The 16,219-nt window shown below is 38.4% G+C and overlaps 1 protein-coding gene across 1 annotated transcript in view; it reads left to right on the top strand.

The window, feature by feature from the left end:
• Positions 1-9,122, top strand: part of LOC107551468 (low-density lipoprotein receptor-related protein 3-like) — a 22,381-nt gene extending 13,259 nt beyond the window's left edge. Inside the window, exons 9-11 of the mRNA XM_016233078.1 lie at positions 4,930-5,402; positions 5,967-6,099; positions 8,023-9,122. Coding sequence (XP_016088564.1) covers positions 4,930-5,402; positions 5,967-6,099; positions 8,023-8,859 — 1,443 coding nt within the window. The 3' untranslated portion in view covers positions 8,860-9,122. The remainder of the gene's footprint in view (positions 1-4,929; positions 5,403-5,966; positions 6,100-8,022) is intronic.
• The last annotated feature ends 7,097 nt before the right edge of the window (positions 9,123-16,219 follow it).

The following is a 16,219-nucleotide window of genomic DNA, read 5'->3' as shown; positions in this document are numbered from 1 at the left end:
TGAATTGGTGGGTTTTTGTTAAATGTGAGCCAAAATCATCACAATTAAAAGAACCAAAGACTTAAACTACTTCAGTCTGTGTGCATTGAATTTATTTAATACACGAGTTTCACAATTTGAGTTGAATTACTGAAATAAATGAACTTTTCCACGACATTCTAATTTATTGAGATGCACCTGTAAATCAATAAATCCACTGCTCTGTTGTCTCCTCTGAGGCGGAGACTCTAAATAGTGTTCTGTGCTCATCTGTGCAGCCAAAGAACAAACAGTTAGCATGTTTTGCTCAAACTTTCACCATGGCATTAGAGCTGGTACACGTTGTTGCTTGCGAAATCATAATGACAGCGCCGTGAGTGGAAGTTTACAGATTAAGGGTCGGTAATATTATAATGAGATCCCTTTGTCAAGTCACCAAGGAGAGAAATCAGATGTGCTCGTTTTCTCAGAGGCTTGCAGAAAAAGGCTTACCAAAACAAAGTTACTGGGTTAATCTTTTTCACGTTTCCTTGGTTGGTAGATGCACCGGGGACCTGATTATAGCACTTAAAACCTGGAAAAGTCCGATTTTCATGATGTCACCTTTAAACCTGCTCGGAAGCAGGCTTATTTCATGTAAACAGGATTAGATTGCATCTTTTTAAGTGGAACTGAATTTAAAATCTATCCCAGCCACTGCTACTCTATTACAAGGGTACCCTACTAATTCGGGGACAATCATTAAAAATAATAATAATTAAATAATTAATTTAAATTACAATTAAATTAAATAAAAACAAATAATAATATTAATGTTGTGTAATCTATAATACTATAGACACAGACAGTTTTACTCATTGAAAGATTTATTCGTAATAAAATAATAACTTTATAATTAGTCGTGCATTAATTTGAGTGATGACAGCTATTATGGGAGTGGCTTGATGGAGCGCAGGAGATGCAGATAACTTGATCTTGACCCTTAAGAAACTTTAATTAATGCTGTCGCATAACAAATCTGCTGCGAAGATAAAATTACATGAATTACTAATTACAACACTGAACTAAAAATGTAAAGCCTGTACAAATACTAGTAATCGTGAATATAAATAATTGGGAATCATGTAAAAAATTTAAAATAAAAACAGTGCACATTTCATTTATCTATTATAACATTTATGTAGTTTTGTTCACTTGGCTGTTTCCTTATAAAGGTCCAGAAATTTGTCAAGTTTTTCGTCAGGTGTCTTTTTTAAATTATATGATGTCATTACATTGCTGTCTTGCTGCCAGCCAATCGCTGCATTGCTGATCGTGGTCTCGAGTATCCATACATCTGCCCTTTACGGGGAACACGAGAACGTGCAGTAATCTTAGACAACTTAATCCAGATATTTTAATCAAATCCACAAATTCGTTGGAAGAACCAAATTAGCCAGAGATCAATTATCACGATTAGAAGATCTGGCATCTTTCAAATCATCTCAGATGTATTAAGCGAGGTACGAAGAAGAGGCCTCAGGCAACAAGAGTATTTAATCCAAATTTAGGGAAGCAATAAACACAGCACACTTAGCATAAACAGAGACCGGACGAATTAACTCAGAAAACATAGAACTATAAATACTAAACCAAACGAGGACTAATGGGCTAATTAATAGACAGCAGGTGAACGAGTAAGACAGACAATGGAAAACTAGGTCAAAGCAAGACAGGAGAACAGAAACAAGGAAAAACACAAACTAGAAGTCCATAACCATAACAAGTACAGTGTAGAATTGTCTTTTAGTACATTGTTAAAATCTAGTTTTTTTTTCATACCTTGTATGAAGATATCAAAGTTATGTATCCTGATCTTTATGTGTTGACAAGTTTTAGTGAAAAACAAAAATGTGAAATAAATTAATATTTCTTTTCAACAAGAACACATAACATTTATTTAAAGGTGACATCATGAAAATCTGACTTTTCCAGGTTTTAAGTGCTATAATCAGGTCCCCGGTGCATCTACCAACCAAGGAAACGTGAAAAAGATTAACCCAGTAACTTTCTTTTGGTAAGCCTTTTTCTGCAAGTGTCTGATTTCGCTCCCCTAGTGACGTGGCAAAGGGATCTCATTATAATATTACCGACCCTTAATCTGTAAACTTCCACTCACGGCGCTGTCATTATGATTTCGCAAGCAACAACGTGTACCAGCTCTAATGCCATGGTGAAAGTTTGAGCAAAACATGCTAACTGTTCTGTCTTTGGCTGCACAGATGAGCACAGAACAGTATTTACAGTCCCAGCCTCAGAGGAGACAAGAGAGCAGTGGATTTATTGATTTATTTACTGTATATTGCTGCTGCCACACAGACCTAAAATAAACATGCGGTTTATTTCCCAGCTGTTTACCTTCACAAACATAACCGACTGTTTTTGTAACTCATGTGTGTTTTTAACATAAACTTGTGTGTGAATGAGAACTTAGTTTAGTACTCACATGCTGTGACAGCCGCTTATGATAATCAGAACCAAAACAGATGTTTTTTAGCAGGTATGAGCTGTAATGGCGCAGCTCTATTCTGGAAAAGAGGGCGGGGAGCAGCAGCTCATTCGCATTTAAGAGCATGCTCTAATACAGTGTTTCTGCTCCCACTTAAAATAGGCATTTTCAAAATGATATAACAAAAGATCTTTGGGGTATTTTGAGCTGAAACTTCACAGACACATTCTGGGGACACCTGAGACGTATATTACATATTGTAAAAAGGGGCATAATATGTCTCCTTTAAAGTGGCAATAAAGACAGTTATGTTTAAAACGTATTTCAAATAAATGCTGTTCTTTTGAACTTTCTATTGATCGAAGAACTCTGTAAAAATGTATCATGATTTCTACAAAAACATTAAGCAACTTGGTCGTTTTTAATAATATTTATTGATAATAGTAATTGATAATAGTAAGAAATGTTTCTTGAGCAGCAAATCAACATGATTTCTGAAGGATCATGTGACACTAAAGGCTGGAGTAATGGCCACTAAAAAAGAAAATAGTCCCATCACAGAATTTTTTTTATATATATAACATTTTAAAATACATTGTAACAGTTGTTGTTTTTACTGTATTTTTTAATCAAATAAATGCAGCCTTCGTTCAAAAAACAAAAAAAACATTAAAATAATCTGCATTAAAATAATTAGTAAGGACCAATTCTTACTATTAACTATATTAATACCTACGACTTTTGTCTCAATACAAAAACATTTATTTAAATGGAAATAAGAAAAACATTTATTTGCCAATAGGTTAAGATTATTTTGATTCTCAAATAAATGTATCAGTAACACGTTAGAATAGGGAACATATATTCACTATAAACTAAAAGTTTTCCCTATACAAGCTCTTAATTTGCTGCTTATTAATAAAGAAATAAATAATAAAGAAAAAGAAAATGTGCTTTATAAGTATTAATAAACAGCCAATATATCAGTAAGATGCATGCTAATAAGTAACTAGTTAATTGTGTGAATTTTTCCCTAAACTTAAAGCTGGAGACCGTAACTTTTTTTGGTTAAAAATAATCCAAAATCAATATTTGAGCAAGCACATAACCAACCAGTGTTCAAAACTATCGCCTTACTTTAGCCCGATTCACAGCGGTTGGTTTGTAATAATGTTTTCTAATTTGATTGGTACGGGTAGGTGTTCACGGGAAATTCAAGCATGCTGCTGCGTCATTACGTCACGTCTGTAAACATAAAGAAGTTGTCCCGGTGTTGTGCCAAATTCTGCACCCTGCCAGATTATGCACCCCCTCGTTGAAGTCGCTACCTGATTGCCTAATCCCAACCCCACCCCTAATCCTAACCCCTCCCCCACACCTACTCCTAAACCTATCAATACTAGGGGATGCATTTTTATAGCCTTTTCTCACAGCAGCTAGAATAATTAAATGTATCATTTTGATCGTGGATTGTAATCCAGAAAGGATTGTGTTTATGAAACGCGTGTGAATGAAATTAAATTATATTCCAGTTTTAAATGTGCTTCTGATTACATATAGCCTGGGATTACACAAGATTTGTATTTTTATGACAACCAGTTCGAAGGGAGCATAATTTGCTTTTTGGGTTAAAAGAATTTCTTAATATGAAATTCGAATGGTATGACAGTTAGAGATTAGACTGTACAGAAATTTAAATCTACACACTAATACACACAGGCAATGCTGATGTTGTTAACATTAATAATTTGAGAATAAAGTATAACAATAATAATCATTTGCATGGTTTGATGTGATATGAGCTAACCGATCTTTAGATTAAATCACCATTGGTAGCGGGATTTATTGTAATGCTTTTTTCCTCAGTTGGTCAGAACAAACGTGGCAGACTTGTTACTTGTTCAGATGACAATATACAGTGAAAATTCTTATTTGGGTCATATATTCAAAGACATAAGCTAGAATCTGTGATTCTGAAGTACAGTGAATATCCACACCAGTGCGGTGACTGACTGCCACTGCCACACACACATACTCCTCAAAACATCAGATTCATCAGTGCTGGAACCATGCCGACTCACAACCCAGGCAAGGAAGATAATTCCGCAAACTACTGCAATTGCAGGTTTTCAAACAGAGATGGTGACAAAGAGGCAAAACTTACGGACTGCAGCTTTAAGTGTTACCAAAAATCTTACCGACCTCCAATTTTTGAACAGTAGTGTGTGTAGAAAAAAAATCAGTTCAAAAAGTGAAAAATGTTCTTGTCTTGTTAATACATTATGGTATGAAGCTACAGAGATACTATACTATGGCTTTAGAGAAGCCAAACTTCCACAGTGCAGCTTTAATTAGATATCCATAAGCAAAACTGTGAAGTAATCTGTATTTACTGCAGTTTATGGCTAGGATTGATACACTGTGACACTAATAATGTTTAACCTCTGCCCCTCTCTCTGCAGGTTAAAGGGTACTGCTTTCCAGGTGAGCATCCATGTGGCACAGACGAGGGCTGTTACTCTGAGCTGCAGCGCTGTGATGGCTACTGGCACTGCCCTGGGGGGCGAGATGAGGAGGACTGCCCGCTGTGTCAGCCGGGAGAGTATCCCTGCGAGGGTGGCAGTGGGGCGTGTTACTCAGCCTCCGAGAGGTGTAACAACCAGAAGAAGTGCCCCAACGGCTCAGATGAGAAAAACTGCTTTGACTGCCAGCCTGGAAACTTCCACTGTGGAACCAACCTGTGCATCTTTGAGACGTGGCGTTGCGATGGGCAGGAAGACTGTCTCGACGGCAGTGATGAAAGAGACTGTCTTGCATCCGTGCCCAGGAAGGTGATCACAGCGGCTCTGATTGGCAGCTTGGTCTGTGGGCTGCTTCTGGTCATTGCACTGGGTTGTGCCTTTAAACTCTACTCGCTCAGGACAAGAGAGTACAGGTGAGGTGATTTCCATCTCCTTTATGGCTGCATTTAAACTCGAAGCAAAATGTGTCAAGAAATGTATAGGGATTCATGAAATCTTTTTGTTTTTAGCCCAAGGTATATGGTTTTTCATGACATTCTGCTAAATGTATTTGTACTGTTATCCAAATCATTTTACCTCCATAGTAAAACCATTGCTGAAAATCTAGAAAAGCACAAGTTTATTACGAAAGAAAACATGAAGAGAAAGAGGATTTACTCTCTCTTGTTTCACTTTAAACATAATTGGATCGTAACGGGTAACGGCCCATATGCTGCTCTGGGAGGTGAAGCACTGTTTTTCTCCAGTTAACCTTGTAAAGACACAGCAGCACCCAAAATACCTGCACTTCATCAAACTGTCAAAGTACCGCTGGTTAAGTAACAGCTCTTGGAGATTCTTAAGAGATATCCTGCCTGAATGTGTTCAGTGTTCAGTAGCTTCCCTTTTTAAAAAGCTGTTGTTTTTTCTTATATTTTTAAACGGCATCAATCAGCATCTTTATAAAACAGCTCTTTTTGTGTTCCCCTTTCTCGTAGAGCTTTTGAAACCCAGATGACTCGACTAGACGTGGAGTTTGTTCAGAGGGAGGCTCCACCCTCTTATGGTCAACTGATAGCTCAAGGTCTCATACCTCCAGTTGATGACTTCCCAGTGTACAACCCAACCCAGGTATGTGAATATGAAATTGAATTTATATTGAGGTAGCAAATACAATTGCAATTCAAATGTGAAATTAAGGAAGGGAAATTAAAGGGATACTCCACCCCAAAATGAAAATTGTCATTAATCACTTACCCCCATGTCGTTCCAAACCCGTAAATGCGTTGTTCGTCTTCGGAACACAATTTAAGATATTTTGGATGAAAACCGAGAGGCTTGTGACGGTCCGATTGATATGTGCTGAACGCAAGCAGCGTACGCTCTTCTGTGTCAGCCGCGCCACAGAGATGTGCTGTTTTCGTTCAAATCAAAGCGTAAATACACGTAGAAAATGTATCCTTGTGTCGCGGCTGACACAGAGTATAGGGATTCATGAAATCTTTTTGTTTTTAGCCCAAGGTATATGGTTTTTCATGACATTCTGCTAAATGTATTTGTACTGTTATCCAAATCATTTTACCTCCATAGTAAAACCATTGCTGAAAATCTAGAAAAGCACAAGTTTATTACGAAAGAAAACATGAAGAGAAAGAGGATTTACTCTCTCTTGTTTCACTTTAAACATAATTGGATCGTAACGGGTAACGGCCCATATGCTGCTCTGGGAGGTGAAGCACTGTTTTTCTCCAGTTAACCTTGTAAAGACACAGCAGCACCCAAAATACCTGCACTTCATCAAACTGTCAAAGTACCGCTGGTTAAGTAACAGCTCTTGGAGATTCTTAAGAGATATCCTGCCTGAATGTGTTCAGTGTTCAGTAGCTTCCCTTTTTAAAAAGCTGTTGTTTTTTCTTATATTTTTAAACGGCATCAATCAGCATCTTTATAAAACAGCTCTTTTTGTGTTCCCCTTTCTCGTAGAGCTTTTGAAACCCAGATGACTCGACTAGACGTGGAGTTTGTTCAGAGGGAGGCTCCACCCTCTTATGGTCAACTGATAGCTCAAGGTCTCATACCTCCAGTTGATGACTTCCCAGTGTACAACCCAACCCAGGTATGTGAATATGAAATTGAATTTATATTGAGGTAGCAAATACAATTGCAATTCAAATGTGAAATTAAGGAAGGGAAATTAAAGGGATACTCCACCCCAAAATGAAAATTGTCATTAATCACTTACCCCCATGTCGTTCCAAACCCGTAAATGCGTTGTTCGTCTTCGGAACACAATTTAAGATATTTTGGATGAAAACCGAGAGGCTTGTGACGGTCCGATTGATATGTGCTGAACGCAAGCAGCGTACGCTCTTCTGTGTCAGCCGCGCCACAGAGATGTGCTGTTTTCGTTCAAATCAAAGCGTAAATACACGTAGAAAATGTATCCTTGTGTCGCGGCTGACACAGAAGAGCGTACGCTGCTTGCGTTCAACGGATATTCTCCAAAATGCCGCTACGGTGATGCGGAGAGACACAGAGGAGACGAATTGTTGAATAAAGTCGCTTCATAAAATTCAGATTGCACCACTGATGGCAGATGGACTATTGTGACTATGTCTTTCATACTTTTCTGGACCTTGACAGTGTAATTTACTTGGCAGTCAATGTGACAGTCACAAGCCTCCCGGTTTTCATCCAAAATATCTTCAATTGTCTTCTGAAGACGAACGTCATTTTCATTTTGGGGTGGAATAGCCCTTTAAACTGCGGTCACATTAGCGAAAATTCAGCAAAATTTTTAGATGTTTTCCATTGTTAATAGTGTAACTGACTAAGGCATGTAGCACTGCTCACACAGAAGTCACTTTAAAAAAACAACAACATCTTTCTATTGGTCAATGCAGTGAATTTATGTGAACAACTTGAAAACAAGCAAAATCTGTATGGGCAACTTTTTCGCCCTGACGAGAAAATTCCCAATTCCTATTGAAATGACAGGATTTTGTATGTGACTGGATTTTTTTCATAAAGTCTGTTTTTTTTTATTTCTCCCAGGCATCTGTTCTGCAGAATCTCCGCTCAGCTATGCGGAGGCAGATTCGTCGTCACTCTTCTCGTCGTTCCTCGTCACGGCGGCGATTAGGTCGTCTGTGGAATCGCCTGTTCCATCGTGGCTCTCGGTTACGGGGTCAGATACCTCTCCTCACGCCTCCAGGCCACACGCACACAAATACACACCCCGATCTGAGCCTCCACAGCTACAACACAACGGACGATGGCATCGAGGAGTCAAGTGAGAGTGCGGGACACACTCCACCATCCTGTTCGACGGTGGCGCTGGGACTGGCCCTGCAGGCTCACACTGAGGCCCTCTGCCTTCCTGACAGAGAGTCTCCATCCTCTCCTCTCTCCCTGCCCTCCCCCAACTCACCCCGCTCCACCTCTGACACCCTGGAGGACGAAGATGATGAAGATGACAGAAGTTTAGAGGGGATCAGAATGAGATCCAAACAGGGCATTTCCCCGAAACATAAAGATGACAGTCCTCCTGGACCCCCCGATAGCCCCAAACGCAGCACAAGCCTGTCGAGATCCTCCAGACGGCTGGTGCAGGAACTGGCTGCAGAGCTCAGAGGAGTCTCATTCTTAAGGTACACCTCTATGGGCATCTCGCCACTTTCCTCCCCTGAGCCACCGACGTCCTCCAGCGGTCAGTCTGAAGAGCAGAGAAGCTTTCCTGCATTCAGAAAACCACATATGGACGCACACACAGATGCTCCTGGACACGCCAGGAAACCTTCAGTAACAGAAGAGGTTCCCGGTGACAGTGTCAGGCTTTGCAGACTCGCAACTAGTGAGGAAGAGGATGAGGAGATTTTGTTAGTGCACTGAATAGCCTTTATCACCATCCCTGTTCTGATTTTGTGCCAACACAGTGAGCCTTAAAAGGTTCAACCAACGGCCTTCCATTCAGAGTCATAAAGTACAGTACGTTTCCATGCCCAGTTATAATCAAATTTTTTGCGTTGTCAAGCTACAATCTTTATCTAAGAATGCATAATGAAATGTGTACAGATATTTGAAGGATTAAATACCCAAGGCCAATTGCAGTCTGATTAAAGAGATAGTTCACCCAAAAATTTTATTGTCATTAATTACTCACCCTCATGTCGTTCCAAACCTGTAAGACATTCGTCATCTTCAGAACACAAATTAAGATATTTTTGATGAAATCCGAGAGCTTTCTTACCCTGCATAGACAGCAACGCAACTACCACATTCAAGGCCCAGAAAGGTAGTAAGGACATCGTTAAAGTAGTCCATGTGACATCAGTGGTTCAACGTAATGTTATAAAGCAACGAGAACACTTTTTGTGCACAAAGAAAACAAAAATAACTTTATTCAACTATTTCTTCTCTTCTGTTTCAGAAATTGATGTGCGTTCACGACAGTACCACAATGGTGGGTGGGTGAACTATCCCTTTAACATGTATTCATGCTGGATGAAATCAAGCTACAATTACATCCGAGTCTGTTAGTGCGACTTTGCAGAAACCAGACTGGTTCTATTTCAGTCAGTATTTATATGCATTTTAAAAAGACAAATTATTGCTTAAGTCAGACTGAAATCGATTTTTGTGTATGTAAACATATGCTACCGTTCAAAAGATTGGGTTCAGTAAGATTTTTTTTTTAAAGAAATTAATGTAAATCAAAAGTGACAGTAATGGATTCTACATTGTTACAAAATGTCCACTTCAAATAAATGCTGTTCTTCTGAACTTTCTTTTTACCAAAGTATCAAAAGCAAAAGTTGCCCGTTTCCACAAAAGCATTAAGCAGCACAACTGTTTTCAGCATTGATAATAAGAAATAAGCACCCAATCAGCATATTAAAATGATTTCTGAAGGATCATGTGACACTGAAGACTGGAGTAATGCCTGCTGAACATTCAGCTTTGCATCACAGGGAATTAAAATTCAACAGTTATGTTAAACTAAAAAAAAACAGCAATATTATGAAATATTATTAATGTATTTTCATAAAAGAAAAAGGCAGCCTTGGTAAGCATAAGAACCTTACCGACTCCTAAACCTTTGAACGGTAGTGTACTTCCAAAGTTTAGAGTCTTGTACTTGCAGAATGTTTGGCATTTATTCCGTCATAGTACAAGATGGAGGATTCAACCTCAGCTCAGACACTGCAGTGTCATGCTTAATTAGATCATCTCACATTGCTAGAAATCACCAAAAACCTTATGAATGTGACCATAGCACTATAAAAGTATTTGATTACCAAGGACTGAGCATAAATACTTTCCCACATGGAATATCATTATAACACAGAACTTAATTTGCCTGCATCTCTGTTTTTAATCCGTAACATTCTGTCATGACCTTCAGAAGCTCTGAAAAGACTTCAGAGATCTCCTCTCACCTCCCCAACGCCTTATAAGAGATTCACCGTGTCACCCGCAGAAGGAAATGTTCCTGTGCTCATTTCATTTCTATCAGAACCAGCCAGTTGTCTCAGAATTATGCTTTATACATTCAGAACTGAATGTTTGAATGTTGGTTGTGCTCTACATTAATGGATTTTGACCTCTTATATTATACATTTACTACCGTTCAAAAGGTTGAGGTCAGTAAGATATTTCATTGAAGTCTTTTATGCTCACCAAGGCTGAATTTATTTTGTTCAAAAATGCAGTGAAAACAGTAATATTGTGAAATATTATTAGAATTTAAAACGGCTGTTTTCTACTTCTAACATATTTTCAAAAGTAATTTACTTCTGTGATGTCAAAGCTGATTTTTTCAGTGTCACATGATCCTTCAGAAATCATATATTTGCTGCTCAATAATCGTTTCATATTATCAGTTGTGCTGCTTAATATTTTCTGTGATTTAATGCATTCTTGCTAAATAAAATAATTTATTTCTTTTAAAAAAATGTACCGACCCCAAACCTTTGAATGGTAGCGTACAGTTTTATACCCTCAGACTACTGGAGCTGTTTGCTGATTTAGTGATGATCTATGAGCTTTTTGTATTTAAGGTTTGTTTTGTTAGTCTGGCTACCAGACTAATATCACGGCAGGTCCACCACTGACATTAATTAATGTTAAGAAGCTTTTTCCCCATGCAAAAGACAGCAAGTCTTTCTTGAAGGGAAGCAGAATTCAGGGATTGTATAATGGTTCATGAAAGAGAAGCAGTTAACCTGGATTTCCTTGTTAACAGCTGTAGTCTAGGTGTACTGAGAAGTACTGCTGCCTCAGTTAAGTTCTGAAGCTATCAGGACATCACAGAGTCGTGGGGAAATTACTCCGTAATCACATTTGTGCTTGAGCTCACACACGTTTTTGTCTTTGTTTTTCATATCAGCTGTTATAATTTCACTCATGCATTTGGTGCTTGAGAGACTTATTTGTATGTTCTGTTAATAAATGTAGTACATCCTCAGTGCAAGTCACACTTGCTGCTTTAGCACACTTGGTCCTGGTCCAAGCTTGGAAATAAGAACCTATCAAAACTAAAAAGCTGGTCCCATCTCATGAAGGGCCAGTCTGTTCCTTCCTTTCATTCTGTCTGCTGGCTAACTGCCTGTTATTTCACACATTTCCATTCTCCATGTTCTGACTGGAGGATCTCTTGTCTGATCCCATAGGTTTAAGAATGTGCCATTTCAGAGATTGACAGATTTTATAGAATCGCAGATGTTTTAATACACTGTGAAGCCTTTAGATTCAGTGCCATTAGAGAGGTCATGCATTTTCTGTTTTGTCATTTGTTGGGTTCAGTTGAAATGGCTGAAGATTAAAGCACTAAGAGACTTTACTTGGGGCATCCATCATTACTTATTTGACATTTTTTAATAGTGTCCTTTATGTTCTGTGAAATTCAAGTAAAATCCAATAGAAGAGATCAATCAACACATGCCAAATAAAGTCTTTTAGGGTTATCCGGCCAGCAGCTTGAAATCCAGTGGTTCTTAACCTTTTTGACTCGAAGGCCACCCATTGTCCAACACAATATTTAACCACAATAATTCACCATGATTAATTTTGTGTTTACAAAAGTTTTGATGAACTGTATGTTCTTGAATAAAACAATAGTTATTGAGGAAGGAAAATTAATATTGAGATTTTAGGTTTTTTTTGCATTTTAATTAAGTTACTTTAACATAATTCATTTAAATAATTGTAAATCATCCCGTGCCCCTCTTGGAAGTTTACTGAGGCCCCCTGGTTGAGAACCACTGTCCTAGACTGACTTCTCATTTTCACTCTCTTTAATTTTCATTGCAGTCTATGGATGCCTTGAACATATTTTGTAAATATGTTTAATATGTATTTTTTTCACCTTACAATCTGGTTGTGTATGGCTAGTAATGGTCAAGGTTGCTACATGTTTGAAAAGGTTTTGAAGCATTTCATTAAACGCACATTTCTTCATTATATTCAGACTAACTTTTTGTTATCTGGATGAAGTGTAGTCATTCATAAGCCTAATCTTCCCTAATGTATGCAATATATTGATCAGTGGCCGTACAACAGATACTTCCTGTTAAATGTATTAAGATTACTAAACAGATAGGATACTTATACTGTTAGTATATTTAGTTCTCCAATGGTCATTTCTGTCTGGGAATGTCTCATTTCATAATTTCTTACCTGCAATATAATGGCTACTTTTCTGAAATGAGGCAGACTCAATGACATATGTGGCTGACAAATGCAGCCTTATGTCTTTACTCAAACACAACACACAATTACTTGTGACCTTTTCCAGAATTACATTTAATGTGCTAATATTGTTATTGATAAACACCTTTTAACATTTTTTTTTTTTACAAAACAAGTATATCAGCATTAGGGGTGTAACGGTTCACAAAATTCACGGTTCGGTTCGATACGACAGTGGTGTCACGGTTCGGTACGGGGGTAATTGGTTACGTCGCAATGTTGGAAATATTTCTGTTTTAAACCATGAAGGCCAGCCAATTTATATCACACAAGCAACGTGCAAACTTTGTGCAAGAGTTATGCAGGTGAACGTCTTAATCTCAGTCAATTCGCTATACAGTATGTGAAAGTAAAAACGGAATGATGGAGCTTTCGGCATCTGACGCCGCATATTCTCTCAGACACGACGAGAGACCAATTGGTTAATTACAAGATTAATCTACTTCAACATGTAGGCCTAGTGATAACGGTATATAGCTAGCCTAACTGTTTTTATTCCCTTAACATTCCTCTTGTGGCCCGTACATAGTGAAAAAAAGACAAGAAACGTATTTCGTGTTAAACATGTTGTTTTTGATAGTAGGTGCTTGAAATAGGCTAAAGCTTTTTATTCATGGATTTTATTGATGACTGCTGAGTTAATATTTTAATTATAGGCCTATAAATTTTAATTATAGAAATTCATTCATATCGTCAGTTATGCGGTAATATTGCAGAGCCAATTAATTGTTATTTTAATTTAATAATAAAAGTAACTTAATAATAGGCTTAATAAAAATAAGAATGTAATTGGCCTACATTAATTGGAAATGCCAAATCCTCTTAATATTGCCAATAATTGATGTTTTTGACAATATTTCTGGCTGTTGTCGTAAGTTCATCGTCTTTCAACGCAACCCAGCACGGGGAGTTATCGCGGGGCCGTACCGCTACGCCACTGGGCATCACGTTGCCTGTTACGTCTTGGGCTTCATTGTTGAGCGCAGTGGCACTGAGAGCATTATATTTCACACACGTTAAGCTCTTTTATTTTCCATATGTAATAGGATTAGTCCAACGAATCGTTCGGTTTGTAATGCTTACTGAACCGAAAGCCTCGCAGCCTACCGAACGGTTCAATACGAATACGTGTATCGTTACACCCCGAATATCTATAGTGCATACAATATGAACATATGTATAATTAATGCATACGCCTCACACTTCACTAATGTCAGGAATGCGATCTCACAATGAATCCCTGATGTATTTGAAACTTTAAGCAATATTTAAGCAAAATTTCACTGTGCTGTGAATTTCAACGTACCGTGCCGCTGTGGGCCGTGTGAGCATGAACACTGCTGGTCTGAGAGACACTGAGCTGGACCCATGGAAAGAGAAGAGCACTGGGGTGTTCATAAAGGTTGTGATTGGGCGTCAAGAAAGATCTAACCAGAAGAGGGCGATCAAGTGCAAAATCGCTAATCACAACTCCTTCAGATCCAAACTCTCAAAATATGTTTGAAGGACTTTGGTGGTTTGGTGGTCAGTTTAAAACGAAGAAATGGATATTATCGCTGTTGCATAGCTCAGTGGAATGTCCATGGTCAGTGCCCAAAATAAATGCATCCCAGTCAGAATAGACAAATGCCTTGGTTATCTAAAGGCATTCATCTCCTTTTTGAACAACAGTTAAAAGTGTCTGGCTAAGATGATTTTTAAAAAATGTAAATAACCTTTTATGTAAATAACGTTATCCGAGAACAATGAACTTGGAACATCCCATGGTTCCTATCATTAGCATAAGGCTAAGAGATTGGCAGTGATATAAGTGCTGGGGCAGAGCCTCTGTTAAACAGGGGCAGGAGATCGTTGCTTATCCAGGAAGCAAGGCAATAAGTTTATCGTGCAATATGAGCTAAAAATTTGCAAGTATATTAAAGTGCCTAGACTATTCTTGCATAGACATTTTGAGTGCAGCTATACGTTACTACTTTTTTGCTTGAAGGTGTCAGTAATTATTAGGAGGACTAGAGGACAAGGCCTAATCCTCTAGGTCAAAAAATTCAGACTCACAAATGGAGTTTAGATATCAGACTGGGTTAACATGTAAACAGGCTTCAACAAGTCCCCCTTCTGCTCACTTACAGGGGGATTACTAATAAAAAAAAGTCTCTACTTAAAGATAAAAACCTCAAAAACAGAACGAGATCCTGTACGGCACATGAGAATACACCAACAGTTCTCAAAAATTGAACAACTCCCAGAGAAAACATGAAGAGGTCAAGGGAAGTAAAATTTCAACGTACCGTGCCGCTGTGGGCCGTGTGAGCATGAACACTGCTGGTCTGAGAGACACTGAGCTGGACCCATGGAAAGAGAAGAGCACTGGGGTGTTCATAAAGGTTGTGATTGGGCGTCAAGAAAGATCTAACCAGAAGAGGGCGATCAAGTGCAAAATCGCTAATCACAACTCCTTCAGATCCAAACTCTCAAAATATGTTTGAAGGACTTTGGTGGTTTGGTGGTCAGTTTAAAACGAAGAAATGGATATTATCGCTGTTGCATAGCTCAGTGGAATGTCCATGGTCAGTGCCCAAAATAAATGCATCCCAGTCAGAATAGACAAATGCCTTGGTTATCTAAAGGCATTCATCTCCTTTTTGAACAACAGTTAAAAGTGTCTGGCTAAGATGATTTTTAAAAAATGTAAATAACCTTTTATGTAAATAACGTTATCCGAGAAGAATGAACTTGGAACATCCCGTGGTTCCTATCATTAGCATAAGGCTAAGAGATTGGCAGTGATATAAGTGCTGGGGCAGAGCCTCTGTTAAACAGGGGCAGGAGATTGTTGCTTATCCAGGAAGCAAGGCAATAAGTTTATCGTGCAATATGAGCTAAAAATTTGCAAGTATATTAAAGTGCCTAGACTATTCTTGCATAGACATTTTGAGTGCAGCTATACGTTACTACTTTTTTGCTTGAGGGAGTCAGTAATTATTAGGAGGACTAGAGGACAAGGCCTAATCCTCTAGGTCAAAAAATTCAGACTCACAAATGGAGTTTAGATATCAGACTGGGTTAACATGTAAACAGGCTTCAACAAGTCCCCCTTCTGCTCACTTACAGGGGGATTACTAATAAAAAAAAGTCTACTTAAAGATAAAAACCTCAAAAACAGAACGAGATCCTGTACGGCACATGAGAATACACCAACAGTTCTCAAAAATTGAACAACTCCCAGAGAAAACATGAAGAGGTCAAGGGAAGTAGTCTCCGACAGGACAGGAGGGTGCGTTCAATAACAAGGTGATGTCCGAACAAATGTATGTGAGGGGAGAACAGATACAACTAAGAAATGTGACGTCTGAGCGAGAAAACATAAAACTTCTGTTTCTTCTGCTGTGATGGCTGAGTCTCAGAGGAGCTTCTGGAGAGCATCTCCTCACGCACAGCATCAGACAAGGAAAACACTCAAGAACTGATGGAAAACAGGTCTTTGCTATTCCAAAAAGGAGTG

The sequence above is a fragment of the Sinocyclocheilus grahami genome, unplaced genomic scaffold (assembly GCF_001515645.1).
Source record: "Sinocyclocheilus grahami isolate Dianchi unplaced genomic scaffold, SAMN03320097.WGS_v1.1 scaffold425.1, whole genome shotgun sequence".
NCBI classification, from domain to species: Eukaryota; Metazoa; Chordata; class Actinopteri; order Cypriniformes; family Cyprinidae; genus Sinocyclocheilus; species Sinocyclocheilus grahami.
Note: the sequence above shows the minus strand (reverse complement) of the source record. Positions and strands in the feature narration are given on the sequence as shown.